At 39.4% G+C, this 16734-nt stretch overlaps 1 protein-coding gene across 1 annotated transcript in view; it reads right to left on the reverse strand.

Moving 5' to 3' along the window:
- Positions 1-16734, reverse strand: part of sgsm2 (small G protein signaling modulator 2) — a 102430-nt gene that overhangs the window by 83930 nt on the left and 1766 nt on the right. Inside the window, exon 2 of the mRNA XM_044202527.1 lies at positions 15160-15406. Within this exon, the coding sequence (XP_044058462.1) occupies positions 15160-15219 (60 nt within the window). The 5' untranslated portion in view covers positions 15220-15406. The remainder of the gene's footprint in view (positions 1-15159; positions 15407-16734) is intronic.

Raw genomic sequence — 16734 nt, forward strand, 5'->3', positions numbered from 1 at the left:
GGTGACTAGAATTAATGTTGAGTCAGAGTGTACAAATCATGACATTAGATTTCTTCATATTTACTGCCAGCGCCCAGTTCTGACAGTACTTTTTTGCTATGTCCAGCTGTTGCTGTAGTCAATGTTCAGTAGGAGACAGTAGAACAAGGTATACGCGTAAAACAGAGACTTCACCTCTAAGAGGGGGGCGAGGCCAGGAGCAGCATATTAATCCAAATGTACAGCAAGTTCATTTATATATACATTAAATAAATTCGGACTTAAATTGCAGCCCTGACGAACACCTCTTCTCTGGGTGAAGAATTCAGTTTGTCTCCAATTTTAACAGCACACCTATTTTTCAAATACATTGATTTAACCAGATCATACATTTTGCCCCCTATACCACAATGTAGAAATCTGAAATAGAGCCCTTCATGCCAAATAGAGTCAAAAGCTTTCTTGAAGTCAATAAAACAAGTGAATATCTTACCATTTTTTGTTTAGTGTACGTGTTTGTTAATTACACGAGTATGAAGGGTATATACATGGTCGGTGGTGCTGTGTTTTGGGAGGAAATCAATTAGATTTTTACTCAAGATGGAGTATTTGTCAAGGAAATCTAGCATTCTTTTATTTAGAATACTACAGAATAGTTTACCTAGACAACTGCTGACACAGATGCCACGGTAGTTACCAGGGTCTGATTTGTCACCACTCCTATGAATGGGGGAAAAAACCCTTTGCACCATATGTTGTGAAAACATCTGTAATAGGATTCTGAACAACTTAAACACTGCACCCTGTATCTCTCGGGTGCTGCATTTGAGCATTTAGTTTTTTATGCTGTCCAGACCACAAGGTTTCCTTGGCTGGAGAGACTTTTTCTGTGTTGTCAATTATTTCCAAGTAATTGGGAAATCAAGGGGGTTTTGGTTGTCTTTAATTGTTTCTTCTAATGTTTCTTCTGAGTTTTTCTTTTATAATACATTGATCTGAATTAATTAGATTTATTGGTATCTTTGTACAGATTTTCAAAATGTGCTCTCCAGATGTCACCATTTTGGATGAGTAGTGCTTGTGGTTGCTTTAAGTTGTTCCACGTATCCCAGAATTGATTTTAATTAATGTCATTCTCAAAGTTTCATGTGGGTATAATTTTGTTTTTTTGTTCCTAAATTGTACATTTATATTTGTTTAAAATTTCATTGTACCTAATGCGTAAGGCTGAGCTTTTCTCAGGTCTTGCATTCTTGATTGAACCGTTTGTCAGAGTTTTGCTTTTTAACAGGCTTCCGTTTTTGTTTTATAAAAGATTAGGTTTAATAGCTTCCTTATGAAATATCATATTGATATAATCAATGGCCTTTTTTACTCCATCTCTGGTAGGGACATATTGATTTTGGTTATATACTGATATGTCATTCATCAGGTCAGGTGAGTTCAAGGCCATGATGAATTAAGAAGTAGGATTTAATTTATACAGCTTTACTGGGTTCCCTTTTTGTGTCACTCATTTGACCACTGCTCTCTACTAAACCACATATTCTCTATTCTATCAAGCTATGAGATTCATGCTACAGCTTTGTTCCGATTCTGAACCATTGTTTTCAGTGTTGTGCAAGTTCACACTTCACAAGAGCTAGCTCAAAGTTCAGTTCACACAGATTTAAATTAACTAATTTACAATCATAGTTCACAATTTTGAATTTTGAACTAAGTTCACAGTACCAAAAAATGAACTATTTCACATTTATTTTCTTCCGTTTTTTTCCTTTACAAAATGCTGTGAGTTTGACTTGGGTGGAGGAACTTTGCGGCTGTTAGCTCGTCTTACAGATACAGATATTTCCCAAGACTGGTCAGATGCTTCAGCTCGATGTGTCGTTTAAAAAATCTGTGACCCATCAGATTCTGTGACCCAAAACACCAGGATGCCAGATGCTGTAAAACACGAGCGTCGTTTCTTCGGGGATCAATAAAGTATTTCTGATTCTGATTACTCTTGCGGGAGTGAACAACGCTTACGTTCATTAGTTGTACACGGATATGCTTCATGAAGCTGTACTAGTGAGCGATATTAGATTATCATATTGTCTCATTTTGTCTTTCTGAAACCTGGCTGGGTCATGAAGAATATGTTAGCCTAGATGAATCTACTCCCCCCAGTTATATTGATGTTGACATTCCTCAAGGCACCAGCCGAGGAGGTGGAGTTGCAGCCATCTTTGACTCAAGCCTATTAACCAACCCTAAACCTAAACTAAATCAGTCATTTGAAAGCCTCATTCTTAGTCTTTCACACCCAACCTGGAAAACACTACTATTTGTTATAGTGTACTGTGCTCCTGGTCTGTATTCTGAATTTTTATCTGAATTCTCTGAGTTTTTATCAAGTTTAGTCCTTAAAACTGATCATTATTATTGTAGGTGATTTTAATATTCATTTCGACGTTGATAATGATAACCTTAGTACTGTGTTTCTAACATAACTTCTGAACTTCGATTACTGGACTACACGCCATTAGGCAAGCATTCCTACACTAGATATCTATCTGATAGTGCTGTAGCTAAATTGAAGGAAGTGATTACATCTGCATTTAATGCAATGCCATGTCTCAATATAACAGAGGACTCCAATGCTAATTTCAGTCCCTCCCAAATTGATCATCTTGTTTATAGTGTTACAGGTTCACTGTGAATGACACTTGACTCTATCGCCCCTTTAAAAAAAGAATATAATAAAACAAAGAAGGTTAGCGCCATGATATAACCCACAAATTAAAGCAAACATTGCCAAATTTGAAAGGAAAAGGCATTCCACCAATCTGGAAGAATCTCATTTAGTCTGGCAAAATAGTCTTAAAACATCTAGGCTGGCCCTCTAATGCCAGAGCAGCCTATTACTCATCATTAATACAATCCCAGGTTTCTTTTCAGCACTGTAGCCAGGCTGACAGAGAGTCACAGCGCCATTGTGCCATTTAATTAATTAATTAATTATTAGAGACAAAATTCATCACGTCCTGCCCTCAACCGGCAACGTGATATTTAGACTGCTTTTCTCCCATCAACCATCTTCAACAATTTCTTCATCTAAGCCATCAACCTGTCTCTTCGACCCCATCTCAACTACGCTGCTTAAAGAAGTTTTACCCTTAGCAAGCACTTCTTTACTAGATATGATCAATCTGTCTTTGTTAACAGTCTATGTACCACAGTTCTTTAAAGTAGCTGTAATTAAACCTCTTCTTAAAAAGCCCACTCTTGATCCAGGGGTTTTAGCCAACTATAGACCTATATCTAACCTTCCCTTTCTCTCTAAGATCCTTGAGAGAGCAGTCGCCAATCAGTTGTGTGACTTTCTAAATAAGAATAGTTTATTTGAGGATTTTCAGTCAGGATTTAGAGTGCATCATAGCACAGAGACAGCATTGTTGAAAATTATAAATGATTTAATTGCATCAGACAAAAGACTTGTCTCTGTACTTGTCTTGTTAGATCTTAGTGCTGTATTTGACATTGACCATCCTATCCTATTACAGAGATTGGAACATTTAATTGGCATTAAAGGAACTGCATTAAGCTGGTTTGAATTCTATCTGTCAGATCAATCTCAGTTTGTACATGTTAACGTTGAATCCTCCATGCACGCCAAAGTTAGTCGTGCATAACTTTACTCAATTATATCTATCGATCAAGTCAGATGAAACCAATCAATTAGCTAAACATACCAGCATGCCTTAAGGACATAAAAACCTGGATGACCTGCAATTTTCTGATGTTCAGACAAAACTGTTACTGTACTTGGCCCCAAACACCTCCGAAACTCATTATCTAAAGATATAGTTGCTCTAGATGGCATTGCCCTGGCCTCCAGAACCACCGTAAGGAACCTCTGAGTTATGTTTGATCAGGATTTGTTCTTTAACTCCCACATAAAACAAACTTCAAGGACTGCCTTTTTTCACCTACGTAACATTGCAAAAATCAGACACATCCTGTCTCAAAATGACGCAGAAAAACTATTGCACATATTTGTTACTTCTAGGCTAACTGCAATTCCTTATTATCAGGCTGTCCAAATAAGTCTCTTAAGACTCTCCAGTTGATCCAGAATGCTGCAGCACATGTATATAGAATAGAATGGGAGCCAGAGCTTTCAGCTATCAAGCTCTTGGAATCAGGTCCCAGTTTTCGATTTGGGAGGCAGACACCATGTCCACATGTAAGAGTAGGCTTTAAGGCTCTGACACACCAAACCGACATCAAAGAGCTAGCGCCAACAAAGGCTGACTGTTGTGTTGCCTCATGTTTCCTGTGTCTTGGCCAAAAAGTGACACTAGACCACACCGCAACGACTACAGCGAACGGCCAACTAGCATGTACGATCTGCGCCTGCACGAGAAGTAATAACTCTCCGTACCAGCAAGTGGAGGTAGTCTGCATTTGTCATTCAAAAGAGAACAGAGAGCCGGTCAAACTGGCTTTTTACCATTCCTGTCTTAACATACCAGATACACAACTACACACACACACACACACTACCTTTGCATGTTTGGGGGAAAAAAAACTTTGAGGAATAACAAGGAAATGGTAGGGCATTTTAAGGTTAGAGAACCTATCACTGTGAGTCCTTCATTAACAAATATTCTAAATATTACAGTTCTGTGTTAACACAAACTGTACATTTAGCCAACTGTCAAACTACCACACACCAACCAATGTTAAATGCTTCACTCTTAATTGCTTTAGAATTTGCTGGTTGGACTAGCCCCCATCAACTAGTCCCCAATTACTACAAAATGTTTAACATTTTAAACATCTGCTGGACAAGCAGCCATCACTCTCAAATCAAAGTGAACTCTCTGGGGAACTGCTGCTTTTCATTCTGTCTGTTAATGCTCTCATACAGAGCCTCTGACTGACCACATCCTCAGCAGAGATGTGCAAATAGATCCATATATTTACCTACAGCTATAGCTCTACCCAATGAATCAGAGCAAAGTGATATACAGTGGTCGGTCAGAGGGGTCGATACCTTCACCTCGGTGTGAATGACTGTGAGACTGAACTGATTGTGGTTGGGAATGAACCCATTTAATTAGTGCTGACTGTCAGGGGTTGCATTGGGTTTAAAGTTTGGCATGCTCATTAATGCGTGATTAAGTATATTCCTATATATAGGAATTAGTATTACAATATGTGTTTATTAGTGTGTTGTACACTAAAACAGGAGATAGTTAAAATCATGTAGGCTGCTTCACTTGGATTTATACTATATTCATCAGGATGTGTTGTTACAAGGCATAAATAAGCAGATAAGTTTTAATTATTTAAACATTTTTAGGAGGTAGACCTATTCTGGTGTTGAAAATCTAGTAAATCTCAGTGGACAGAATCAAAGTCCCACAGTTTCAGAGCATATTAAGTTAAGGGTTAGGCATGATTGGGTGGTTGGGTTAGGTGCAGTTAAAGTTAGAATAAGGACCTGGGAAAACAGTCACAAAGATTTCAGCTACCTTTGTCTGTAATGACTTTCATCCTATTTGCCTCAGCAATCTCTTCCGGGTAAGAGAGCAACCCTGTCTCTTACATTATTAAATTTGCTACAGCAAACATATTTTGAAAGAAACATTATGCTGCCCAGATTAAGTATCTGCAAAGTTGCAAAATGTTCATACCGAATTTATACGCAAAACATTTACTGACAAGGTATCTCTGTTTCTTTATTTTGTATGGTTAACCTTGTTATTGATGTGTTAAAAATAAAGACTAGCACTCTTGTTAATAAAACTGTCAATCATTTCGACGTTGATAATGATTACCTTAGTACTGTGTTTCTAACATAACTTTTGAACTTCTATTACTGGACTACACGCCATTAGGCAAGCATCATCATACAGTCTGCCTGAATTATCTACGTTAGCTAGCTAGCTAATATGACTTTACATCTTCATACTAGCAATGCAAGACTATAGCAATGCTAGTTAGCTTGCCAGCCAAGTTTTCAAGATGATAAATGCTATGAAATTATAAAAATATGAACTCATATTGATATGGTTTATATATTTTGACTATGATTTCTTATTCGCCACTTTGGCTGCTGCCACTGAGGTTGAAGTCAACTGGTAGGATTATTTGAGCATCCGGAGAGCCTCTAAAACTCCAACCTACTGCTATACGAATGTGTGCAGACGTGTGTTAAAGGTCCAGTGGCATCTAGCAGTGAAATTGCAGTTTGCAACCATTTGAATACTGCTTGCCTCAGAAACATGCAGTGCCACATGGTGACCTCCATGGAAGGGGACCCGTTTCCTATGTAGATAAAAATGGTTTATTCTAAGGTAATGAAGACACAACAATTATTTTTTCCAGGTGATTATACACTAATCAAAACATACTTATAAATATTATATTACATATAGCTCCTCCTGAATGTTACACATTGGACCTTTAACATGTACATTAATGTGTTGTGTACCATTCATTTTGTGAGCTGTGGACACAAGCTGTGGACACATTTTTTTTTCCATAGGTAATTAATTATGTATTTATTTACTTTTACTAAAAGAGGACTTTGATTAACAATTTATCCTGCAGCAAACCGAGCATCTAGTTCCAGGGATGACACTAAAATAACAAGATTTACGTAGTTGGTGTATGTCAAACAGCTGAGTGAAGCTGGCTAACTTTAAAACACTTCTGAGAATCCTGAAGCTAATGGTTTCTGGGAGAAACAGAGGGAAGAACTCATTAGCCAACAGTCAGTTACATAATACATTTGCTTTTCCCTTCATCTCATGTTCATGACTGGGGCAAAAAAACAGAACATCAACAGTGTGTTCCATGTGGCCAGAAAGGAGGGCCATTTTCCTGACGCTAATAAGATGTACATTTCCCCGGGAAAGAAAATACTGGAAATATGGGAAATACAGGAAATGTGCAACAGACTGTTCACTAAATCGGACCTTTTGTCGTTTGTCTAGGCCAGTACTCACAATTTTGGAATCATGAAAGATTACAATCAGGGCAGTAAATTGGGCTCGCCCACTTGCCTGAGGTGAGTAATTTAATCTGAGCAAGTTCCAAGAAAAGAGCACTAGTTTGGTAGCTTGTTTGGTTTGTGATAAGTAAAAGTGGATAACAAGCTTGCATTTCAAACTAATAAAGAACTAGTACAACATTAAAGCCTTTAACATCATAGCATGATAATGCATTGCTTGTATTCCATCTTTATACTGTAGTTCCCTCTTTCAAGTGCTATGCCTATTTTGCCATGCTGTAAGGTGACAGCTTGTAAACTAGCTACCTGAGGATTTACAATTACATCACCAACAGCATCATTTATGATTTTTAAGTACATGTCCTGGCATTTTTGGCACAATTTTAAAGCATGGTGCATATGCTCTTTTATCTGAAAAGTAAATAAAAGATATACAAACTGTGGCTGCAGATTTTCCAAGTTGTTTTAGACATACATCTGCCTGTATTTTCTTATTTTGTTGTGTTTGGGACGTTTCTGGGCATCAGCTTTTGGGCAGTGGGTGTGTAGCCCCCTGCCAATAACAGCACGCAGGATGTAAGGGTGGCCAGGTGCCAGATCGTAAGCATGCATCCAAGAGGAAGCTATGAAAACTGCAAAATGCCAAGCGGACAAAGCTTGAAGCTCGTTCCAAAACGAGAATGAATCTGGGGTTGGCTTTCACCTGCTGGCAAGCACTGTAGGAGAGGATGGGGATGAAGAACGATGCAGAGTCCAAATGTTTTCTCTCTCTTTTTTTTTTTAAAAATATTATTTTTTGGGCTTTTTGCCTTTATTTGATAGGAACAGCTGAAGAGAGACAGGAAATGTAGGAGAGAGAGCGGGGGGATGCCATGCAGCAAAAGGCCACGGGTTGGATTTGAACCCGGGCCGCTGCGGTAAGGACTCAGCCTTGTACATGGCGTGCACGCTCTCCGAGGTGCTCCGCAGTCTGCCTGTTTTCTGTTGGACAGGTAGGTGCTGGCACACTGTTTTACTACCATTCCAGGCAACCAGTGGTTTCCATTTATTTCGATATAGTATGAAAACCAATTAGCACACTCTTGAAACTTGCTTGAGTTGTGTAATACATCACAGTTAATATTAAGTCTGCGTTTACAGCAGTAACAGTGACCAAAATGAATGCAGACTGGATGTTCACTGTGGTGGATTACACAACTCCAGCAAGTTTTTAGCACTACTGATTTATTTTCATATTACAAGGAAATTAATGGAAACCCATAGCTGCCTGAAATGGTAGAAAACGTACATTAAAATTTTTAAACACTCAGCAGCTTGGTTTGCAAAACGATTACCTGTGATGTTAGATAGATGTGATCGATTGTAGGGCTACAACTAAAAATGTATTCCACTATCAATTAATCTGCTGATTATATTAAATTAGAAATTTGTGAAAAATCACAAATCCAGAATCCGAAGGTGACAGCTTCAAATATATGTATGTATGTATGTATGTATGTATGTACGTACATACATTTCTGTCAATCGACTAATGAACTAATCATTTCAGCTCTAAGTGATTGTATATGGGCTCAGACATACAAAACCACTGGTATGGTCTTTTACCATAGCAATCACAGTCGAGGTGGAAATATTTCTTGTTAAAATGTCACAATATTGCTGTGTGTATTTTCTTTAGGCTATGGCGTTCCTGTCTCTGTGTGCTGTGGTGCTTTTCCTTCCCCTTAGTCTGAGGAGCTGCAATATAATATGCTTCCATCCTAATCAGCTATTGTTAGGTCACAGCAGAGACACAGTCATTAATGAGGTAATTATTCATGCCCTAGTAGGGTTGGTGGATGAGGAGGAGGTGCTGTGGTGACAGCAGATTCTGAAGGACGAGTTAGTGGAATCAATCTGTCTTTACTTGTCCTGTATGCACTTGTTGACCTGCTGCAGATTTCACACAAAAATTGAACTCCTAACATTTACAGATACTGCAAACCTGCAATCATTTCCTCTCCTTAAAAGTGCCATATCCTGTGTCGAATCAATTTCTCCACTTTGCCCGTCAAGAAAATCGAGCGCAAATTAACATTTAACCTCAGAGTACAAAATATCAAGTTTAGAGAGCTGGCTCTTGGAGCAGCAGTCATAAAAATAGGCAGGGAGAAAATATTCTGTCCTGGAGGAGGTGCCAGTCTGAGGGAGAAGTTACCCAACACTGCTGCATAATGATAGAATATTTCTTCAGGGAAGAGGCAACTTAATGCTGTTTAGCTGCGAGTTGCAGTAGGGCAACCAAGACAGCTCACTGTAGTAAACAAAGGAAATGGTATTAGGAAAATGGAAGCCTATGGCGGTGCCTTCCAACACCCTGGTCAGACTATTGACGTTGACTGGACATGAATAGAGTTACTGATCTTCAAGTTTCTACTTTCTATTTCTCAGAGTAGCTGTAAAATGGAAGAAAAATATGTACAGACAAAAGTTAATCTTAAATCAAAATTCCTCAAATAAAAAGTAAGGCTACATATTTGATAAAAACTCAAGAATATGGGTAGAACAGAATTAAATATGTATTATTAACACAATTTACAAAAAAAAAAAAATGCAACCCAGCAGTATGCTTCAAACGATGGGACGACGGTTTTGAACTTTTGTGTACAACCAAAGTGCAACAGCATGTATGCCTTCACACAAACCGTGGACAGATACGAGACATTGGGCCCCTGGGCAGACATGTAAAAACACAGAGGCGAGACCCCCAGACTGAAACAAAATGGCTATAAACAAAGAAGTAGGGTCATTTGTAGTCATTTTGCTTCTCTTTGTGGTTATTTTGTGTCTCTTTGAAGCTGTTTTCTGTCTCGTTGTGGTTTTCGTGTTCTCTTTGTAATTGTTTGATTAACTTTCCAATAAGAAAACAGCAACAGCTGAAGCACGTAGCCTTCCAGCTGTGAGTATTACTTTAGAACACTAGGTTGGAACCATGCCATTTTCGAAAAATAATTACATTAGATCATTTAAAACAAAAATGTTCTTTTTTTTTTTTTAAATGACAAGTATGAAGTAGAATCCAAAGTTTATAATTTAAGATTGCTCAATTATGGTAATTAATAAAGACAGAGAGAACCTTTTTAATTCGAAGCTCATGGTATGATGTCATCTGGAGAAACTAACCCTTTAATATGAATGGAAACTAAGGGGGACAGAGCTTTTGCCACTAGGGCCCCGAGGCTCTGGAACAACCTGCCCGAAGTGCTCTATAAATAAAGTTTTATTATATTATTATTATTATTATTATTAATAACAGGATTTCATACAGAATAGGCTTTGTGACCCTCAAATCGCTTTAGCCATGCTAACAATTTGGCTCTAGGGATGGCAATATTGATCAGTCAGTCAACTGGTCCACCACTTTGGTTCAGACTGAAATATCTCGACATTACTAAACGAATTGCCATGAAATGTTCTACAGACGTTCAGAATCCTCAGAGGATGACTGCGAATGAGTTCGGTGATTCCCTGATGATTCATCTAGCGCCACCATCAGGTCAAAATTTCAGTTCATCAAAATACGTTGACCAAATTTCAGCAAAACCCACGACATTCCCACCAGCCTCAGCTGTACTTTGGGTTTAGTGCCCATTGGCAAATGTTTGCACACAAACAGGCTAAACTAAACTGGTGATATATACAAACATGAGCATGTTAACACTGACTACGTTTACATGCATAATTTTCCACTATTATTCCAAATATGACAAAATTCCGAATTTGATACCGGTCACGTAAACAGCCTATTCTGTTTGGATATTCCGAATTAGGTCTTATTCCGAATGTAGCACGCACAGAAGAAAATCCCACATTTCTGGTCGGAAGGAGAAACACACCTACTTTTAAACATTATGAAAGACAGGTTTTTGGAAAGATTTTTGGCGTAGCCGTAGGACGTACGGCATTACATTAATCGGAGTATGCACGGCTGCATGTAAACGGGAATCATTGTCATTAGCCATGGAAACAGCTTAGTAGGAATATTGTCTTTTTCGGAATAAGGTCAAAAACCGGAATATTTTGTGTTTGTAAACGTAGTCACTGTTATTATGAACATGTTAGCATGATGACCACTACCTTACCAACCACAATAGCATTTACATTTACTTCACCACGATTACTGAGGATCAAAAACAAGCTTTGGAATTTTTTTTTTTTTTATCCATATTACAATTTGTTTTTTTCATTACAGTGAGCATTGCAGCCACATAGAGACTCTGGTGGCTGTAGAGTCTTGGTCTGGTTTAACCAGAACTGTAACTGTGGGGGAAAAAAAAGCTTCTTTTTTTTTTTTTAAAGCGCTATTAATGCTGCCAAAAATAATAGTGCTATGCCTTTGAAAAACAGTACGATCCTGTGGATGGATTATTTTGCTGTTAATTTGGAGTCGGCCCACAGAGAGCTATGATAAAAAGGGCAGTAAATGCAACTTTCACTAGATCTTCACAGTAATGTATTTGCTTCCACCTTTGTCTCTGCCGCTATTCTAAATAAATGGGACAGTGATTTTCAGGAACTATGAGCCTGTCCTTGCATCCTGTCATTTCAATTCCATCCTGTCAGTTTTACAAACGGTAGCTCTGACACCAGGATCACCGTGGTCCCTGCACTCTCCCAGGCATCTGTCATGATCACATTTGTCATAGAGCTTTGGGCATCTGACACTCATACAGTTAAAATAACTGAGGGATTCACATTGTTAAATAAACTTTGCACTAAAACAAATACAGGATAAAAGAGGTATGAGTAAAATAGAAGATTCTAAAACTTTCATATCTTTAAAACTGCAATAAGTAATAACTCTTCCAGACTGTGCTCTCTGATTTTACTTTTTAATTCTGATTTGTCACTGCCTGTTGGAGAAGCTCTATGACTGGCCACCATACTATTCTTTGGGGAAATAAATTGTCAATACGTGAGAATGGGATACTCTTTTTCCAGTAGAACACCTACAGTTTCAGAATTTCTTGAGGACAGAAGGTACACTTCTTGTGCATATTAGCATTGATTGCTGCTTTAATCATCGTCGAAATAGAGCACCTCTGTATCACAAGAATAAAAAGGATCCTGATGGTGGCAGGTGAATACAGAAAGGCACTTTTTGCTTCAGTACAAGTCACCACCTGACAGGGCGGTCTCACTGCTGTGATATTAATCGCCAACTGATGCAATTTAACTTCTTAGGGAGCAGCTAAAGCTTTCAGTTGCCAAGCAATACTGAGATAGTGGAGTGTCGCTTAAAGTGACAGGGAGCTAGTGAGCTTTGTTCAAACCAGTCTCTCTCCAGTTTGCTATGCTTTTAAATGTCAGAAGGCATTGACTAGCATCACATGGATGAACTGTGGAAAAATCACACCATTGATTTTTATACTGGATACACACAGAGAATACAATAACTATCTGCTACCTGAACAAAAGTGGGCAAAATGTTGCATTTTTGGACAACAGATCAATAAGGTTCTGAAGCAACAGCAATTCCTTCATGTTAGGGCAAACTGATCTCAAAACCCAATGAGCTACATTGGTTCTGGGCTTACCGGATATACAGAAAATAGTCACATTTTAGTGTCTCCAAAAACCACAATCTGAGCTTCAACCGTTCTTAATAGAATTATGGCAAGGTATCACAACATCTATTTGTATAAAGACCGGCCATAACTGCTAAGTTCCAAATACACACTGTATTCTATATTATACCAAGTGGACTGGTCAGTGTTGTGATCTTGAACAAAGCTCTAACTCGGATGTTATAATGTATCTAAAGCTTTTGAACAATAGAAGTAGAGAAAACATGTGAAACTAATGGGAAAATTGTATTACACCTACAGAACATCCTGCTGACACTCAAAGTAGTTTTCTTTAAATGTTAACAACCAGGAAACATTAAGAATTTATGCTGCCAACACAATGTCATAATGACCAGACGTGTGTTTGAAGATGCAGCTCGGAGCGTCAACACACGGCTTCGAATGGCCCAGTGACCCAAGACTGCAATGTTCCTCCTTATTTCCCTGATGGTCTGTGTCTAGGAGACACAGATCCCCGCCGCCTGCAGACATCCTGATAACTGAAGCTATTTTCAGCCTTACAGATGTTGTGAGGTTTCAATTATTTAAAGACCCAAACTTGTGTGTGAGACTGTGGGATGGCTGGAGGAGGACAGAAAAGTATTTAGCCTAGATATTCAAACTGAATCCTCACAGTGAAGTACGGTGTAGTTTTTGTAAATGAATATTGAGCTGGCTCGAAACATGACAGAAGTGAATGAAAATGTTACTTCCGGCAGATTAGACATTTTGGGACTTCTGACAACTGCTGCACAGCTCTGAGGCAATAAATGCCTCTAGTATAATCCCTGGTCTGTTCCAGCAAGTAAAAGGGCGGTAATACTCTGTCCGGTCTCTGTCTCAGGACACTTTTTAATATTATGCGGACTTGTCTGTGTCTCATGGGTGTTGTGACTCTGACTTTTCTCTGTTTTGATGCCTTGACTTGGACTTGTCTCAGTCGCATGGCGGTTTTGACTTGGACTTGGCAAATAACGCAACATTTAGGCACATTTTGTTGTTTCCTGTGGCTTTCACATTTGAACCGTAAGGACTGTACTGAGTTAATTAAGTGATATCACAGCTGACTCTCACTACAAGTAAAACAACAGCATGAAGAATACTGAATAGGCTCCAAAGACTCCGAAGATTAAACTGCACGTGCATCCGTGGAAAAACACCAAAATTATTTAAAATTGCAAGAGGAAGACATACGCCAAACACAGACAAACTGCAGCAACCTAAAGGAACAGAAGACACAGGCTGAACAAGAGCTGTATCACTGATATGAAGCGTAGACCACAGTGAGTTAAGCTTTCTAAAACCACCTTTGGAGCAGTGATTACAATAGCAATGTTGTCCCCTTAAAGTGCACTTTTGAAGTGTTGGTATGTATTTTTGTCTACCTTCAGATGACTGAATTTTTACATCAGCTGCAGTGGTATCAGTTCACTAAAGCGCACGCTATGGCAAATGCATCTGATATAATTTGCCACCAAACATGAAATCCTGATTACATTAACTCAATTATGTGGTTAAAGTGAAGCAATGAGTGAGAACTGATGAGGTATCAGTTGGCAAATGTGACGCTTTTGCACCTCACACAGCGCAGAGAAAACTGATTATAAAAAAGGTCTTGTTTTTCTTTTCGGTTTCAGATATTTTTAGCTTGACCTTTCCTCTCCGTTATAATGATAGAAGATATACATGCTCACATTTACGCTCACTCAGACTGCCGTACAGGCAGTGAGCCACACCTTGTCACATTCAGTCTCACAATCAGCTGGCTTTTACACTGACATTTGCAGTGCAGGGAAATCTTTCTAGTTGTGACTTTCGGTGAAGGCAGCATGAGGATTACAATGGGAGTGGGTAGAGAGGTTAAGGGAGTAATGATTTATTCCTCGCTGGAGAGATGTGAGACATTCATCACCAGGAACAAAAAGCCTGTAGCACTGTTGGAGACAGACAGCAATACAACCTGTACAGAAAAGATGCCTTGCCATAACACTTAAGACAGAGGCTTTATCCATGGCTTTCTGCCTGCAGGGCTGGCTTATTAATGGATGCTTGGATATGAAAAATTGCAGTTTTATAATAAACAGTATTGGATATGGAGGAGATGATACAAAATACATTTAAGGTAAGAGATGGTCAATTTAAACTTTTGTATTGTAAGAATATTATAAAAAAAGGTATTACAGCAACACCATAGCAGATTAAAATACCTTCACTCAGTTTACACTCATTAGAAGACCACACATAGGATTTAAGTCCATACAATTATGCAGAAATATTCCTGTTCCTCTATCAAATAACGTTAGGGAGCATGACTGATCCTTTCACGTGTGGACAAACAGACACGTTAATGTTCCAAAGCCTGAAACCAGTACAGCTGAGCTAGGTCCATTTATTCAGCATCCCTTTGGTAAACTTGCGTTATCAAACTTAACAGAATTCAGTCCAACACAACACGTAAACAAGCTGAATGTTAATGCAACATTTCCAAGCCTCCTGTCGTGATGCTGAAGTGAATAATGACATTAAATAATACAGTAAAAATATAAACGTGGAGCCGTCAAACAATACCTCTCGTTTGACGTTCCATAATAGTTTCTCTTTGTAGTCTTCCTCCGTGGAGCCCTCCATGTCTGTCCGTCCGTCCGCGGTGTGCACGACACAGGCCTGTCTCACTGACACTGTCCGCCCGCTCTCCCCGGCCCTGCACAGCCTCTTTCCTTTTTATTCCCCGTTTCCTTCTTCCTTCGCTCAGCTGGACTCTGACGCAGCCGAGCAGCTTGGCGGTGACGTCAGAGGACCCGCCTTCCCCACTATACTGTCAATGGAGGAGAACACACACACACACACAAAAAAAAAATCATTGGAGATCACAGAGCCTCCCAGCATCCAGCCCCGCCCCGCCCTGCAGCCTGCAGCCTCCCAGCATCCAACACACCAACCTGTAGAGCCTCCAACTTATTTTTAGCATCTTTCTTTTTTCTCTCCTGGGCAGGAGAGCGTTACAGCGGGGCTGCTCTCTCGTGAAAGACGTGAAATGCTGGCAAATGGTTCGGAGAGGTTTGGGTTTGTAATTGCATGCTGGTTGTAATAATTCACTCAGGTTTATATATCTTGAGCAGACAGCTCTTCGGTGCATAGATATGGGACTCCAGTGGAGGAAACATGTAATGCAGCTAATGAGATAATTCATTCACAATAGCAGCAGCACACACACACGTTTGTTTCACTATCCCCATGGGGGACAGTCATTGACATAATGCTTTCCCCAGCCTCTTACCCTAACCATCACAACTAAATGCCTAATCTTAACCCTTACCCTAACCCTAACTGTAACCTGCACCCGAAAACCAAGTCTTAACCCTCAAAAAGCAGTCTCTACCCGTGGGGACCTCAATCTTTGTCCCCAGGGTGACACAAGTCCCCACTGTGATGTAAGAACATGAAACACACAGACAGAGAGAGAGAGAGAGAGAGAGAGAGAGAGAGAGAGAGAGAGAGAGAGAGAGAGCCTGCAGCTGATCCAAAAGCATTCTAAAAATAGAGCTTTCTGAAGCACAAGTTGACCATTCTCAGTGCTGGTGCCAGGTTGGCCTGCTGCAAAATAGATGACGTCACATAGTCCCTGTCATTCAACCTCCTGCTTGTGCCTCCATGTGGGCAGAGGGTGCACATGCAACCATCAGAAGCCATGTTATCGGTAAAGCTTTCCCTAACAAGTCTGCATATTGCTTCGTATTTAACTTTAAAGGCCCTAAAAATCCTGTTTTTTTTTTAAGCAGCTCCTTACTATGAATGACAAAGTTAGAACACTTGGTTATTCGACATGAGAGATTTATTCCTGCACTGTTTTGTGTGTGTGCTCTTTTCACTGGCTTGAGGGGGTCGGGGCTCAGGGGGATAACGTACTTCTATGCACCAGTCGGGCTTTAGCTAAATTTAAATCAAGATGTGATGACAGTCGTGGCCTTGTTTCCATGGCAGGTTGCCAGACCACTGTCAATCAAAGACAAATTAAATGTCCAAGCTTATGTGCCACAGAAAGCATTGTGAGCGTGTGACGTCCTTTTCTTTCAACCACGAAACCTTCTGAGTAGTTCTGGTTTTCAGGTACATGGGCTAACACTTAATCTCAGGATTTAAGAC

Source organism: Siniperca chuatsi, linkage group LG7 (assembly GCF_020085105.1).
Source record: "Siniperca chuatsi isolate FFG_IHB_CAS linkage group LG7, ASM2008510v1, whole genome shotgun sequence".
Taxonomy (NCBI): domain Eukaryota; kingdom Metazoa; phylum Chordata; class Actinopteri; order Centrarchiformes; family Sinipercidae; genus Siniperca; species Siniperca chuatsi.